The 16789-nt window shown below is 35.5% G+C and overlaps 2 protein-coding genes across 4 annotated transcripts in view; both read left to right on the top strand.

Annotated features, from left to right (window-relative positions):
* Nucleotides 1-5041, top strand: part of LOC124169782 (eukaryotic peptide chain release factor GTP-binding subunit ERF3A) — a 34155-nt gene extending 29114 nt beyond the window's left edge. For both annotated transcript variants that reach the window (XM_046548541.1, XM_046548533.1), the window contains exons 9-11: nt 704-793; nt 3326-3494; nt 3580-5041. In XM_046548541.1, the coding sequence (XP_046404497.1) occupies nt 704-793; nt 3326-3494; nt 3580-3623 (303 nt within the window). In that variant the 3' untranslated portion in view covers nt 3624-5041. The remainder of the gene's footprint in view (nt 1-703; nt 794-3325; nt 3495-3579) is intronic.
* Nucleotides 5042-5154: 113 nt separating this feature from the next.
* The window catches only part of LOC124169773 (putative RNA-binding protein Luc7-like 2), a 35770-nt gene continuing 24135 nt past the window's right edge, over nt 5155-16789 (top strand). Inside the window, exons 1-4 of one of the 2 annotated variants that reach the window (XM_046548510.1) lie at nt 5155-5311; nt 5946-6004; nt 6098-6131; nt 6371-6465. In XM_046548510.1, the coding sequence (XP_046404466.1) occupies nt 5251-5311; nt 5946-6004; nt 6098-6131; nt 6371-6465 (249 nt within the window). In that variant the 5' untranslated portion in view covers nt 5155-5250. The remainder of the gene's footprint in view (nt 5312-5945; nt 6005-6097; nt 6132-6370; nt 6466-16789) is intronic. The other variant, XM_046548520.1, reaches the window with a different exon arrangement.

Below are 16789 nucleotides of genomic sequence, written 5' to 3'. Positions count from 1 at the left end.
CAGGGTCACTAACTTCCTCGTAATCTTCTCTTCTAATGTGAATAACAAGTTATGACCGTAGACTAGTAATGTAAGTCTTCAATTATTCCTGGAAATGATTTTTGTCAAATCTTAATGGTTTGATCTGAGACTGTAAATGCTTGACTACATTAAAGTATTGAACTTTGAATTTAGGTCTTAGAGAATTCAAAGTTTGGATTACCTGCCAGTGAAAATGCCAGTTGCCTTTATGTCTGAGCCAACAGTACGGCACACTGGTGCAGTTCCCTCCCAGAAAAAGAAAATAAGTTGCCATTTCTACTTTACTTTTGTGCAAGCTTTTAGTCAGAGACAAACATGGCTTTACCTTGTTATATATTGGTATTATAGGTTAGGAAATAAGAGGAATGTTATGATCTTTAATTGTATATTTCATATCGTGAAAATGACATAAAATCAAAGTAAAGTTTGGATTATCCGTGTTTTCCGATTATGTATTCATGTCGGCTCTCTCCATCATTAGCCCGGATAATCTGGAGTGTGCGGTTGTAATTTTTTGTAATTCATTATTTTGTTTATGCAGCATTAAATATGATTTTCTATTACATGCTGCTGCATATGTTATCATCGCATTCTGTGAACTTGTTAGGTTTTTTTCTCTTATTTGTTAATTTGTAGAGTAGAATGTTACTAATAATTACTTAAATATTTATTATTACATTAGGTGGTGATCCTTGAGCATAAGAGCATCATTTGTGCAGGTTATTCTGCTGTTATGCATATCCATTGTGTGGCAGAAGAAGTTACTGTCAAGGTAAACTGAATAATCATCTTTTCTGTGGATATTTTTCAAATGTGGAGGCCACTCATTGTAATTAACTATTTAAGATACTTACATACACCCATTATCTATCTAAGTGGAGGCACAAGCCCAATTGGAAATGGAATTTTAGAACCAGATCATATGTTCATGATATTATCCCCAATTGTGTAGACCTTGATTTCAGTGACATTCTTAACCCATGCCTAGTGTGCTTGTGTGTGTGGCTTTTATGAAAATCGTACCAGGCAGAGCTGTAATATTTCTAAGTCCTGACTTCATGCCAAATCGGCAATGCAGCTGAACCATGCCCCTTCAATGGAGAACAACACACTGCCAGTTGGAAATGGGTTTGAAGCCCATGGAGAAAGGTGTTTAAATATGCAAAGGGACTTGAACATTGGGGTCCACACTTGTCTTTGCCCCTGTGCAATTGTGAATCCTTCACAGAGCAGATTTACATATTATTCTGTGACCGTTATTTCCTCTGCAGAAGGCATATTTCTGTGTAATCCTGGGAAGAACATACCAGAATATAATGGAAAAGCCATTTTGTTGTGGCCATTTGATGGGTCCAATTAACTATGCAGAATTTCCTTGGTGATCATGGATAGCCGGGATGCGTAATGTTATCCTTCATCCCTCATCAAGGGACTAGAAGGTGGGGAACAAAGGCTGAGGGAAAATCCCTTTATTCCATAATTTACATTGCAATAAACATTTTGCCCAGATTTTGTGTAATGTTTCCGCTTATGAAATTCATTTAATTTACGCATTAATCATAGCAGCATTTTAATAATAGTGGAGAATTGAACTTGCCTCTCAAAGATGAGATATTCATTAGGGAACAAGTTGCTTCGCATTACTAAATAAGTAGCGAACCTTGTGCCTCACTATGTCATACATTTAAGTATCGGCTATTAAATTCTCAGTATAGATATCTATATATATAAAAGAAAGTAGAAAATCGTGTTAGTTAGAACACTTATAACTCGAGAACGGCTGCACCGATTTTAGTGACATTAGGCTCTTTGGATTCGTCTCAGCCCCGGATAACATATAGGACATTAAAAAATAGGAAAAGTTCACACAAAAAATTCAACTTTATCTTAGAGATATGTTTTTAGGAGTTGATTGTTAAGACGGTCAAAAAAATAAGATTTGTAATTTTTTTCGTTTTTACTAATGTAATGACTAATCTTTTTAACAATATTAAAAATAATTTAAATGTTCAAACATGTTAAAAATATTAAAGTAATATTAAAATAGTAAACACATTTTTTTAACTTTTCCCGAAACTGAAGCGTCAAAATTGAGGTGACTATATTCGGAGAAATACGGTATTTTACAAAGCACTGGGACTTAAGCACTAATATGTACTTAGTAAAAGACATTCAACTGAGAAATACTTACTAAGAGAAGAAAGATCTGTCAAGGGATTACATCTAACAAGGAGAGGTCATGTATGGCAATATAAACTAATCAAAATATCGTGCTCTATTTGTTGCCATTATTTTCCATGTCAACTTCAAAAACCTTTATCAGCAGAAATAAAATTGTTAAATTACAAAAATTTTTCAGTAATCATGGTTATTTTGTAAAGCACTTAGAAGTTTTGTGGAACTTAGGCACCAATATGTATGCTAACCATTACACAACTGATCCATCTGTAAGGAGGTGTGCTACTTTGGAATTATTGAAGGCTTGTTAAAAGTACCATATGAAAATTAACTAATTACAGCCAAACTAAGGCCAATTCAATGGAACCACTATTATTTCAGAGATGTGTTCGCCATTCCGAATGCCATAGAAAATACGGCATTGAAAAAGGCAGAGCAAGCTACGTGACCTCTCTTTGTAAGTGAAGGTGACTAATTTTAGTAATATTGTGGTTTCAAATTTTAATAAATTTCAATAAAATTCAAATTCTAAATAATAATAACACTTTCACTAATTCGACATTAATAAAATAGCTTGATTAAGGGACAACTTAAGTATTTTCTGGGGAAGTAATTTCTGAAGCTCATTTCCTTTATCTTCAGTAAGTATTCCTAAGTTGAATGTCTTTTACTAAGTACATATTGGTGCCTAAGTTCCAGTGCTTTACAAAATAACCATGATTATTGAAAAAATTTTGTAAATTAACAATTTTATTTCTGCTGATAAAGGTTGAAATTGACATGGAAAATAATGGCAACGAATAGAGCACGATGTTTTGATTAGTTAATATTGCCATACATGACCTCTCCTTGTTAGATGTAATCCCTTGATAGATCTTTCTTCTCTTCCTGAATCATTCTCTGCCATTTACTGGAAAAAATAGTCTTAGTTTGGCAGTAGAGGTGCAAATATATATTGCCAAACTTATGAACATGCCTTAGCCAGCTGAGTTGTCACATGGTTGTGAATTGATACTTTTTTTTGGGGACTAAATGTATTTTACTTGCTCTTGCTCTTTTATATATTTCAGTTGAAATGGTTTTATGGTATTGTTGGAGGTGCAGACTAACACACAAATTTTTACAGGCCTTAATATGTCTGGTGGATAAAAAGACTGGAGAAAAGTCTAAAACAAGACCTCGCTTTGTGAAGCAAGACCAAGTTGCTATAATGAGGATAGAATGTGCAGGAGTTATTTGCCTTGAGCAGTTCAAGCTCTTTCCCCAAATGGGTCGGTTTACCCTCAGAGATGAAGGTAAGTGGTGTTCATAAGAAGGGTCTAAACTAAATATAGCTCCTTATTTTAAGTAGCTCATACTATGATATTCTTCTCCTTGCAGGAAAAACCATAGCCATCGGCAAAGTTTTGAAGGTTATCGAGTAAATAATTACTGCGGAAATCTCAGTCAAAAGTTTTTCCACCTGTGACGCTGACACCATAGGAGAAGAAATGAACATAACACCTATTATACCATCCATTTTGTTTGTATAATTTCTGAAATGTCAGTTGGTGGTTGCTGAAAAGTGAAGTGGTTAGTTAAGGATGGAGAGGTGCTCTGTTCTTTGAGCTTGTTGACGGTGCTTTGATGATGGTGGTAGCAAAAATTGTGTGAATTTATGTGCGAAAATGTGATCTTAAGTGTGTGAAAGTGATCGTGTGACTCTTGAGTGTATGTGGGCCTCATACCAACCAAAGCAAGAGGGCATTAAGAAGCTTGTGTTGGTTCATGAGCAGGATGGTTGAGGGCTCTGCTCTCTTGCATTCCCCTGCTTAATTTGGAGTATATATCGGGGGCATCTTGATAAAGGTCATTCTGCTACTTTCAAATTTATGGCAAAACTTAAATGAGAGAGTAAAGGACACATTGCTATTATCCTGAGTCGTGATGATTCAATTGCATTCTTAAACCTTCTAAATTTTTTAAACAACGTTATCATGAAGATATCAAACAATTTATATGCACATTTGATTGGTTGCTTCATAAAAAGTTGCTGGTTTTAATGTAATCAACTGCTTTTGGTGTAGCGTGCTGCTGAATGTGCAGAGATGGCAATAACAAGAGTGACTGCTCTAAGTTGGCTTCACAAGCCTGCTGGTTAAAATTGATTTGCAAGGAAATACTGTAAATGCATTGCTACATGAAATCAACTATGCCAAGCCTCTGTAATTGCATTCATTCACCAGTACACTAAACACAATTGAAGTCTGAGACACTAATGAAATTTGTAAAGCTATCTGGTAGGTTTCATGGTGCACATATTCAAGTGACAGTTTTAAACTACCAAGCTGCTGTCAGCTGGCTGAGTTGAATGCATTAGTTGTGATACTGTGAAACGAATCCACATTCTCATGTGCCCCATTGACACTGCATTCAGAATATCGAATGGAAGGCTAAGAATTATCATGGATTGTAAGTTATGTGTGGCCATCCTACAGCTGTCTGGGGTATTGTTGTTTATGATAATGTTAATTTTAAAGGTTGAGGGATAATTTTATATGAACAAAGACATTTATCACTTACCTTTCAGTTGACGGGATCTTAAGAGAAACTGGGGATATTTTAATGCTGTGTGTATAGTAACGCACTCGTTCGACGACACCGTGTATCCACCGTTGAGTTTAAGAAGGCAATGTTGGTTGGTATATATTATTTTCAATACTGCCTACCAATAAGAAAGTATGCCATGTGTACACAAGCAAGAACATGGTTTCTCTTTGCCTTTTTATAAGCTGCTTCAGAAGATACCCCTATGCGGTGTTTTCTTGACAGATTTTCACATTACAATAAAGGATGATTAAAATATGATGCATTTTATTAAGCTGCGACACAAATCCATATCGAAATACGCGGGGTGATACTATCGCATATCGATGCTCATTCCTATCCGCCATATTTATGGAATGCCGCGTATGGCCAACTGTGATTGGTGAATGCCTCGTCGCTGCTGTTATCCAGAAGAAGAAGTAGGAGGCTTGGGTCCCAGAGGTTTTTCTGGATATATCATTGAAAATGTCTGCCCACGATCAAATAAGGGCAATGCTGGATCAGTTGATGGGAACTGGTCGTAATGGTGAGGGAGTAGTTTTAATTTTAAAGTGGTAGAAACACGCTCTAAAAATGAGACGCTGCGTCAAATACCAAAATGGCGGCTTAGGCATATAAATTTTAACGAACATCATTGTTAATTTTTCAACTATTATTTCTTTCCTACTGTTGATTCAAAAGTTGATTTTTGACTTACAGAAGCTCATCATGTGTGGTAGTATAGTTTTCCCCCGTGGAGTCATTTTCTTGTGTGTGTAGCACAATTTGTTTTTGCTACTTAGTTGAGAAATTTCGCTGCTTATTTGGCCCCACAATTTTTGTAATTGGTGAATCTTCTGATTAATGAAGCGTAATTTCAATGAATGTGCTAATACGAAGGTATATAGGTGAAACAACCTAAATCCTTCTAGTGCATGTTCAGTGAAGTCTTGGTCTTAAATCATAGGTTGTATTGATAACTTGGAAAGTTGTTACTAAAATTTACTGAACTGATTGTGATAGTGAAGAAGCCGTCGATTGCTCCAAGATAATCACGTAGATTAAGCTGGTATTTTCATGATAAAAGTATTGTTAAGTCTGTAAAAATTGGAACAAGACGTACCATTTTCACATTTAAACGTACTTAGATACTAAAGCCTCGTCCCCCGGTTTCATTCTAGGGAGGCTACCGTGCTTTAAAGACATATTGAGGGTTAAAGTGCTGCTGTGGGCGGATCACGTGTGTATTAACCTGTGATTTCTTTTCTTACTACCTGTACCAACTCTTCAAAATCCTAACGTAGATATTTAGCTAACATTTTTTTCAATACAGGATTTGTACGAGATAGATAATACTGTTGAAAGTGGTAAATATTTTCTTAACAAGGGTATTAACATACTTCAGTTCTTGGGTAGCAGATGATTTATGTGCTTATTGAAAATTTCCAGAAGTTGCATTACTTCATTACACTCTCACTAGACTTAAAAGTTTTATCTAGTCTTCGTTTATAGAAGAGGAATTCAAGCAAACCTAATGAAAAAGTCTTTGTGTTTGACGTCAAAATGCATTCCACTGTCGTGTTTACTGGATGATGTGTCATTGTAGGAGAAAACAACCGGTTCCAGGTGAAGTTCACTGATGCCAAAGTATGCAAGAGTTTCCTGTTGAGCTGCTGTCCCCATGAGATCCTGTCATCCACTGTAAGTATTTGAATTGCCCTGATATACCCAGTTGATCCTATTCATTGATTTTTAACCTCCGAAATTTATGGCGTTATAAGTAATTCTAAAGCACTTAAATATCACAGATGTTGCCAAATTAAAAGAATGATTGCCTTAAAATGTAAACTTTAAACTTATAGTTCTTTCCAGAACAACATCAATAAATGGATCATTTTGTAAGGTTATACTTATGTAAGTACATTTTTATTGGTAATTATTCATGTGCTAATTTACACACTGGAGTTGGTCTTATCTGACAGTGAGTGGTGAGTACATACCTCTGTTAAGGTGACCAAGTCTTATGATTTCATATTGGTCTGAACACCTTAGGTCATTGTGATGTGTACCTGCTAGATGTGTTTGAGCATTTTTTCGTATTCCATTTGTTTGAGGGAACTGTTCTGATAGAACAGTATTAGATTCCAATTTTAACAAAATACTTCGTTTGGTACCTATATTTTTTTAATTTGAGAGGAATTTTCTTTGATGAAGGCTGTTTAGATATTGCAAAGGTTTTCCACTATCGCTTGTTGAAAAGGGCCATGAAGTAAAAACCGCCAGTGACATAATGTAAGTAATTATCATTACGTCCGTGTGCATGGCACTTTTTATTTAACCAGTTTCCCGTAGCTGAATCGCTGGAAGTGCTGTGAGTATACACATTCACTTGGGCGTACCAAAATTGCAGTCTACAAGCAGCTTATGATGTAAGAGATTTTTTCCATTTACCACTATTTTGAGATGATGAACATGTAATTCAGAGCAAGTAAACTTTCTCAATTGAACAGTTGAATTTTATTTTCTGGTCATCTTGCCAGAACTTAAATATATTGCTTGGCTCTTACATTGATGTTATTTAATGGTTGAGGAAAAGCTTCCTGTCTACCCTCAGTGGTCACTCGTTTTTTCACACAATAATCTACTACTCACACTTTCAACTAATTTCTTTCACCCTCAGGGAGGTTAGTGATAACGAAATTTGAGACCCCATGGCAATAGTTTAAAGGGATTTTGTCATCGTTACATGTGGAGTCAAACAACAGCAACAGCTGCTTTTGAAGAACTATCAGAGAGTCTGTAAGTTGCAAAGCAAGTCCGATGTTATAATGGGAAGGGATTTAACAGGCTTTACATTAAGTATGATTCTTAAAGATATGAAATTATGAAGCGATAAGTACGCATTGAAAAAATTTCTCTCTAGTCTTGTCATGGCATGAAGGGTGTTATAACTGAGGGAGATTTTAGTGGGGTATTTAATTTTGTTTTCTGTACCAGTTAATTGTTAGATCCTAGTGGTATCTTTTGTAAAGTTAGTGTTTTTTTATTTAAAGTTGATTTTTCGTAATTGTGTACTTATTCTCCTCAGTACCTTGTTTTTGAAAATTACCATCAAGTATGTTTAAATCATGGATCTAAAAATAGTATCTCAAGCAATGTTTGCAGTAGTAAAGTGTATTGATTTAGTAATGGAATAATGTAAATTAATTCTGTATTGTTAGACTACAGTGGAGAGAATACTAGACATATTTCCAGCTTTCACAATGTTGGTGGTATTGTAATTGCCAAAGTCAAATTTTTAAATTTTTTCCTTGTCTAATATGATGTTAACTGTTGAAATTGGTAATGGTATATATTCCTTCATGTTGGATAAGCATTTAATTATGATTTTAGAAGTGAACTGAATGAGAAGTAAGGGTAGTAACAAGAAAGTATTTTTGGTATGAGTTATGACCATTTCATTTGAAAAATATGTTCTCTATTAAAGTGAGTAGGTCACTTAATCCAGAATATTATTTGAAGGTCGTGCTATTTCTCATTCTAAACTTTTCTCATAACTTATGTTATTGCCTTCTAATGCATAAATTTTCATAAAATACTTATGTTAAATCAAATTCATATCATGTTAGTAGTTGGGGTAACCTTCATTAATTACATTAAAATTGATGAGAGGCCTGATGATAAATACTATTTATAGTTTAAATGGAAGGCTTTCATCCACATACCACCTTGTGCTGTGAATGAAAAAATTGCCTTTTTACTCAGATATGATGTCCATTTGGTTGTGTACTTGATATTTAGTATGTAGAAATTTCAGAATTCGTTAGATCAAAGTGGTGGTGAAATCTCACAATCGCATTCCATCAAGCTTGCTCTCTTATGTCATGTAAGCACAATAATACCTAGATGTTAGTAATAAATTCGATCATAAAATTGTGATGTCATTCCAAGAAAGTGCATCATATGGATTTGATTTATAGGTTGCTTTATGACGGAATGCTGTGTTTGTGTTGGTTAAGTCTTGAATAAAGTTGCTGAAGTAGACTCCTGTTCGCACTTTCTTTGGTGGAATGAAGAATTCTAAACCTTGTAACCATGGAAACCTATTTCAAAGTGAAAGGTTTCCAAGAATTCCTGCTTTTCATTCTGAAATTTTGATCAAAATATTCTGGCATATTCACGGCAAAAATTTGTTTCCTCAAAACACTCATTTGTGGATGAAATTCAAAATAACCTTTTGTGTCAAGAAGGCTGCAAAAACCCCAAAATTGACTCAACGAGACCTTTTTATGAAGTTTTGAAAATAAAATTGTTGTAGGGTAATAATATGCTTCCGACTCATCAGCTCACTCCAATGAGAGCTGGCAATCAGTTATTGCTCATAAATCTATTTCATTGATGCTCATTCGTTGGTGTATGATAATGATCATTACCAGTGCCTTGTCACATGATTTCATTACAACTAGGTCATAAGAATCCTCCCAATATTATATGCTTTTTTTGTTATTACAGAAGACTCCCATCCTTACAAACCTCTTCATTACAAAATAAACTCATGGTTCCTACCAAAGGCATTTGCAAACGTATGGTAAAAGAAATGAAATAATGAAATTGTTGGTGTTATGAAATTACGAACTAAAGCTGTGGTCCCTGCAGCATTGAAAAAAAAATCATTGCCAAGTTCAGTGCATACACTAACGGTTTTAAAATCTCCACTTAGTCTCCACTGCATATCACAAAGCTTTGCCCTACACTTCACACCCTAGAATTTTACCAGAAATTAATAAATAATTGTTGAGGGGAGTGATGGGCCTTTCATGAATGCTTAGCCTTCTGTGAATTTTGTTACAGGCTTCCCATTTTTTTGTAAGCCAATTTGTATGCCTTTCAGCCTTATAAAGTTATAATTCAGTTCATTAAAAATGAAACACTTGGGTTTGACTAAGAGCACCTCCCTTGAAAGCTTTACTAGAGGCCTCAGTTGTTTTTTCAGCACCATACCTGGGCTTTTATGGGTAAGGGAATTCAGGGGATTTAAAAGGGCCGGGAATAGGTCAGGCAATCCCATCATTTAAGCTAGGGAAAATGTATATCATAATACGTAAATGGCAAGAACACCTATGTCAGTTGGTTGAAGGGTTGTGTCTTTGGCATATAGAGATGCATTGAATTTAGTAAATGCATGAATTAATATAAAACCATTTTACTTGTTTTGGGGAAATTTGGATTTGCTAGCATTACACTGCTGAGCTTAGAATTGATTATACTTAATCATCAACTATTATGTTTTCTTCACGCTAACAAATTGTAGTTTTAAAGCACTCTTGCTATTCCATTTTCCCTCCTAGAAAATGTAGCTGCAATGTGAGCTACTCCTTATAACCTGTACAAGTTACAGTGCAACCTCGATATAACGACACTCCACGGTGCACTAATAAACACTCGCTATAGCGAATTGTCGCTTTACCGGAGGTGGAGCAAATAATAGCCAATACACCTGTTGCGAACAGATATACAGGAACAGGAGTGGTGCGGCGACAGATAAACATCTATCCGATAAACGTAATCATAAATCCAGACGAAAGGCGATGTTTTTTTGCATCACTAAATTTCCTTACTCAAATAACGACTAACTATTCAAACAATTTATAAGCGCCGAACTGAATAAAAATCATGCAAAGCATTGTTTCGTCAATCATTATATTTATCGAACGACAGTTTACCACATAAATTTGAGACTGAGCACTCCATTAACTTCATTTCTAACAGATCGCTAGCAATTACAGAGGTTAAGGAGTCTTGATGAAAGTCTTCCGGCAGTGAAACCCTCGCTATGGCGAGAGCCAACACCGAAAGGGTCTCGTAAAAACGAATTTTTTAACACTCTTATTATAGGGTCAATTGACGGTGCATCGGCTATCTCTCGTAATAGCGGGGGTGTCGCTATAGCCCGTACTCGCTTTAACGAGGTTCCACTGTATGATGTGTATTTCCCAGGCAAACCTCAGCCATTGCCAATTATGAAGAATTTGAAAAAAATTCAAGGGAAAGTCGGGGAATCAGAATACAGGAATCTTTTAACAGTTGGAGTGCTCATTTATAGAGGTCTCATGCCTTACAACATATTCAACACTTGGCTGGCTGGACATTTGCAGTTACACCTTGATGTCCTAGTTGGTATTTAATGAAGAAAATATAATTTCATTTCATGCATTGATCATTAAGCTTAGTTCATAATTAGCCATCCAAGAGAGTCCATCATGAAACATAATTATATTTAGCCACAACTTGAAGTATTTTGGGAGTCAAACAAAACCGCAGCAATAGAAACACAAAATGTAGATTCATTAGCTTATGATTTAGCCATTGTGCTTGGAGCTAGTCCATTTTCAGCCCCTCATCGACCCGAAAGAATTCTTTATTGCCCTACTGAAATGCATATTGCTCGCAAGCAACTGTCAAAAAACTCAATACAGTGATTAGTTTAAGGTTTAGATAATTCCCACATCCTGCTCTGCTTCAAGTATCTTTGTTCATCCTGTGTTGCTTATTGTCGCGGGAGAAAACATGATAGCATGAACTTGTCACCATCTCCAAAGCTACTGAAAGAGCTTCCCTCTTCACAGAAGTACGAGTAGAATGTAAAATTGATATCAATACATATATGAATTAATTCAATGTTTTTTTGCAATAATGATTAATAAATGAGAAGTCCTGCTTTTCCATATTTTGATTAACCCTCTGATCATTTAAAAACAAACAGTTGACAGTGATCTGGATGGGAAAAATTACTGTTTCACCCATTGCTTAAAGATTGTGACTTTACAATTAGCATATCACCATATCAATATCTTAGTGACTTAATACTTAGGTTAAAATGCTGCTCTTCAGGTCAAGATTACATAGATGAATATGCTTTGTGGTCAACACGTCATTGCCATTGACTTAGATGTGTCCTTAAGTTACTTCTTGTAATATTGAAGGGCAGATGTCCTCACGAATTATGATATGTGTATTGTATACTTATATTATGCCATTTTAAATATTTGTCCGGCTGATCCTTGTAAATTAGACCTTTTTGCTTTGTCTTACTCGTAACATGAGGTTTCCACTATCGATATTGTATTATCAAATTGTTATTCTGATAGTTCATTTGTGATTTTTAGATAATAGCTTTTGGTAGTATACCCTATTTGTCAGTGTTTAAATTCATGTGAGTTGGAACATAACATTTCAAGTGTACACTTGATGTGCAACAAAATCTTTTTGGGATGTTCATCCCAGCATTGGCCACACCAGGCAATGCTAAGGGATGGTATGTGACCCACCTGTCTTCCATGCTGTTATTAGATTCTTATAAGTTATTGTAGGACAGCCATTAGGTGATGATATATGTTTTTCCCATGCTTATTGATGTTTATATAATTACTAGTCTCTCCTCCAAGTCTACATAGGAAATCATAAAGTAGGGTGAAGTACTTATGAAATTGTTATCAAATGATACAAATATCGTATGTCGTAGGTGAAATGATGATAGTGATGAAGCTTATATATATGGGCTTGTTATCTGAGACTCTGTTTATGATGGAAATGTCTGCAACTTCATAATTTTTTTCGGACTCCAGTGTTTAAAAAATGTATTGCATGAATGCCTCTGGCCATTCAACATCATGCAGAAGATCCAGGGTTACCATGGTGGATATTTCTCAAGTATAAGTTGAAATACCATATTCATCACAATGAATCCAGTGCTTGAATTGATCTTTTTGCTGTCGTAGTATTTGATAATGATACATACATTAAGAAAAAAAACTGTAATAGTCATTATGGTGATTGAGGAGTAAACTGTCAACTTTCATATTGTCTATAATTGTATAGTAATGATGCAGGAAGTGGTAAACTTAATGCATAGTTACCGTACATTTTATTTACATAATTTATATTTCTAATATTGTTGTACTTATGAAATATGCCTTTGAGGTTAAAATATTTGACATTTTTGTATTGACAAAAGTTGTTATATCTCAAAGAACTCAAATTTGGAAATTATTCGCTTTGGCTTAAATTTGGATTTGGCTGTGTATTTTATGGTTTTTGAAAGTCAGCATGCTGCATGAGTTAAGGCCGCTATACACGGCGAATGATCATTCAATGTGTATGATGAAAAAATTAGAACTTGTTCTATTTTTCTCGCATGATCCTGTGAATGATCATGTGGTCATTCAGCGTGTATAGCGGCCTTTAGTGCGGCTGGTACATAATGACTGGAGACAAAGGTCTTATTAATTGAATAGGGTTTTATTTCCCACATGGGTTTTTTGTCAATTTTGATGAGTACCAACAGATTTTTTATCATGGTGTACTAGGAAGTGCAGGTTTTTTTTGCGGAAGTCCTCCAAGGTTTATGATAGTAAAATCAGAAGGTAATTTCACTCTCACTACGCAATATGTTGTAATTTAATATCTGCTCTATTATAAGTATTAATTAGGGAGGAATATAGTTCAAGGGCCGATCTAGAACTGATATGCATAGTTCCCAACCTTTTTATATTGTTATACTTCCTGTATTTTGAATATTTGATCATGGACGTCTTTATGTGTGCTCTATAACTACAAAATTTATTGAAGATTCCTGGCAAAGTTGATAAGGAAGGGATTGCCAGGAATAACAGGGATTTGTTGAGGACTTATAGCCAGTCTAATGGGCTGAGAATGGAATGTTAGATAATCACCACGTCACTATATTTTGATATATTAGGTGTGCAACTAAGTTCCCGCTGTTTGTTAACAGATGGCTCTAGCAGTGATTACTGGTCAATTTTGAAATATCGGAAACGTCATGAATCAAGCTTAGACATTTGGTAAACAAACCGCTCGACAACAATGGCGAGTTTTTTTAGCGTCATATTGTTGCCTGAAAATGTCTCGAGTTTGTGCCAGGTAACCGTCATTTGCAGGTAGTGTTTATTTTATTCTTTCATTCGAAGTAAATAAAGGCTGAAGTGCATCGAGAGCTCCAAAAAGTTTACGAGTATGGTGAAACAACGTGCCGTGATTGCTTCTGTCGCTTCAAAGATGGTCATTCCAATGCTGACGTGAGGGAAGACCAAAAACGTTAGAAGATGCTGAAGTGGAGGCATTGTTCAATGAAGATCAGTACCAAACTCAAGAAGGGCTTGCTTATGCATTAGGAGTTACCCACCAATCCATTTCCAAGCAATTGGAGGCGTTGGGATTTATGCAAAAGCAAGGAACTGTGATTCCTTATGATTCTAAGTGAGCCTACAGCATGACAACGCTTGACCCCGCATTGCAAAACCCTTTAAAACCTACCTGTAAATGCTCAAATGGGAAGACCTGACCCACCCGCTGTATTCCCTAGGTATTACACCGTCCGATTATTACTTGTTCTGTTATATGGCACATGGTCTGGCTGATCTGCAGTTGCACTCATACGAAGTCACCAAAAATGGCATGATTCGTGTACAGCCTCAAAAAATGAACACTTTTATCGTTACTGTATTGGCCTCTGCCACAATGATGGGGCAAAGTTGTAGCTAGCGATGGACAATACTTTGAATGATTCATTTATAACCATTTTTTCACAATAAAGTTGTATTTTCGTTTAAAAAACATCAGGAACTTAGTTGCACATCTAATATATAATTCTTTCTCATCATGATTCTATATAATTTAAAGCTGTAACCTTTGGTCCATGTTATCTTCAATAAAAATAACCTCTGTATCCTCTCAAATAATAATCTTGCTTCTCAATAGTCTAGTGAAGTTTGGGTGGTTATTAAAAAAAATTAAAGTCAATATTTTTGTTATGTTTGCAGTGTGTAGATGTTTGGTGTGATAATTGACTATATTAATTGGAGGCCTTCAAGTCTCTTCAACAGGGCAAGGGAAGGAAATACACAAGGAACTGGAAGCTACTAACATAATTAATCCAAAGTTCATTGTTTTCTTGACCTCAATAGATAATCAGTGTCTAGTGATCAAATCTGTTAGAGTTACACTTCAATATATGTTTTTTTCCCCGTGTTCAGTGTTATTTCCTACTGTGTATAATAGGTATTCATGATTACTGCTAAAATTGTGCTTTCAATTTGATTTTATGGTAGTAATTTGAAGAGTGTGATATTTTTATCGGAAATCATTCCTCACTGTCACCAAACAATGAAAAAATGTAATGTGTCCCCGTTTTGAAAATGTAATGTGTTAATTCCCTTTTGGTGTTATAGAGAACTGCAGTATACCCGTGCCTCAATTTTCTATTGTTGGATGTGTGCCTTGTAAATGGAATTTTTATGTGATTGTTTGACTTATGATTTAAAAACTGGGAATAGACATGTGGGATGACGTGATCTTCCAAGAAAAAGTTTTGCTTATCATATTCTCTTATCTTATTCAATACCTGTGTTTGGCATGCTCACAATTTTCAGATTCAAGTGGATGAAAGAAACCCATTCAATGATTTCACCATCGCAACTTATTTTGCTTTTTCATTGAATAACTTGGAAAAAGTTTATTTAGGTACTGCAATTGATTATGATTTTAATCTTCTTAGTTTTGTGTGGTGCCTCAAGATTTTATATAAACAATTTTTAATAATTTTCCTGGTGAATGCCTAACGATAAACGTTAATTGGTATGAAGTATTCTGTCTGTGCCATGCAAAATGTATTCTTCATTTACTCAAAACATTGGTCTGAGTAAGAAGTTTCACGATGCCTTCATTTTGCAATAACTATTCTATTCTATATTTTAAAAATAGTATGATATAATTATGTATTATAATTGAGGAGTATTTATTTCAAGATGGGTAATCACTTTACATTTAGTGGGGTTGATTGTCTCCTTAAATGTCAAAACTTATTATCCCTAGTTTAGAAAGCAATGCATCAAGGATCACTTAACAAGATGCCAAAATATTAGTTTTTAAAATGAAGCTTTCTACCTGTAATGGGAAGACCTAATATGTGTGCTATGAAAGAATAAGTGGTGATTGATGAGGATTGATAATAATATTATTTTATTGTTTGCTGCACTGTTTACAGCTATTGACTGCTATTTAGACTGGACAAAGGTACAGGGATAATTCATTAATGTAGCTGCTTCCCTCACTCAATTTCCTTATTGTGCTGTCACGAAGAATTCCCTGATGACAACTATAATACATATGTGCATTTGAGACCATTTTTTATGAGTTGGGATGTAATTACAAAGCAACCTGCTTGTGTTGAACCTGTTAGAAACAACAAAAATTTGTATTTTTCTTCTTGGACTGTATTCGAAAGTTTCATTGAGCTAGTGCAATTGATTCAGAGTTCACTTAAAAATCATTGGCAGGGATCGCATATACAGCAGACTCCCGATTATCCGGCTGCGGTTAATCCGGGTTGTGGATTATCCGTGCACGATTTTTGATCTCGGTCAATTTATTGCGCGTTCTTTATTTATAAAAATCGGACGCAAAATCATCGGAATGACAGCATTGATGCTAGGATGCATATTATTCCCGTTAGAATCCCCTTCGTAAAACGGAAGCGATCATGCGCTAGCTGCATTCACGGGAGCACCGTGTTCCCGTTTTCCAAGTCTCGCAGTGCGTGACCGCGCTCCGTGATCACGGATACACGTCACGCAGCAGTTGCGACCTGGGCAACTTGTGCGAGACGCGACAACGTGGCGTGGTGACTTACAGTGTAGTTTCCGTCGTCGGGCAGTGGATTTGAAGCATTAATGCAAACCACTTTTCTGTGTTTGTGATCACAAAGCCACGGATGTGTGGTTTTCAAAACTAGGCCGTACAAGGAGCATTAATAATACGAGTAAAACCATGTTATCGCCGCTAAAAAGATCGCGAACTGGCGAGAAAAACTCAATGAGTCCGGGAAGCACTCTAAAATAACAGAATAGCTGCATTAATAATAATGTTTCGTTTGTTTTACATACATAATGAACAATACAAGACAATTAAGTGAAAGTTTGGATTATCCGTGTTTTCCGATTATTCGTGC

Source organism: Ischnura elegans, chromosome 1 (assembly GCF_921293095.1).
Source record: "Ischnura elegans chromosome 1, ioIscEleg1.1, whole genome shotgun sequence".
In the NCBI taxonomy this organism is placed as follows: domain Eukaryota; kingdom Metazoa; phylum Arthropoda; class Insecta; order Odonata; family Coenagrionidae; genus Ischnura; species Ischnura elegans.
The sequence above is the reverse complement of the archived record's forward strand: the minus strand, read 5'-3'. Positions and strand labels throughout refer to the sequence as shown.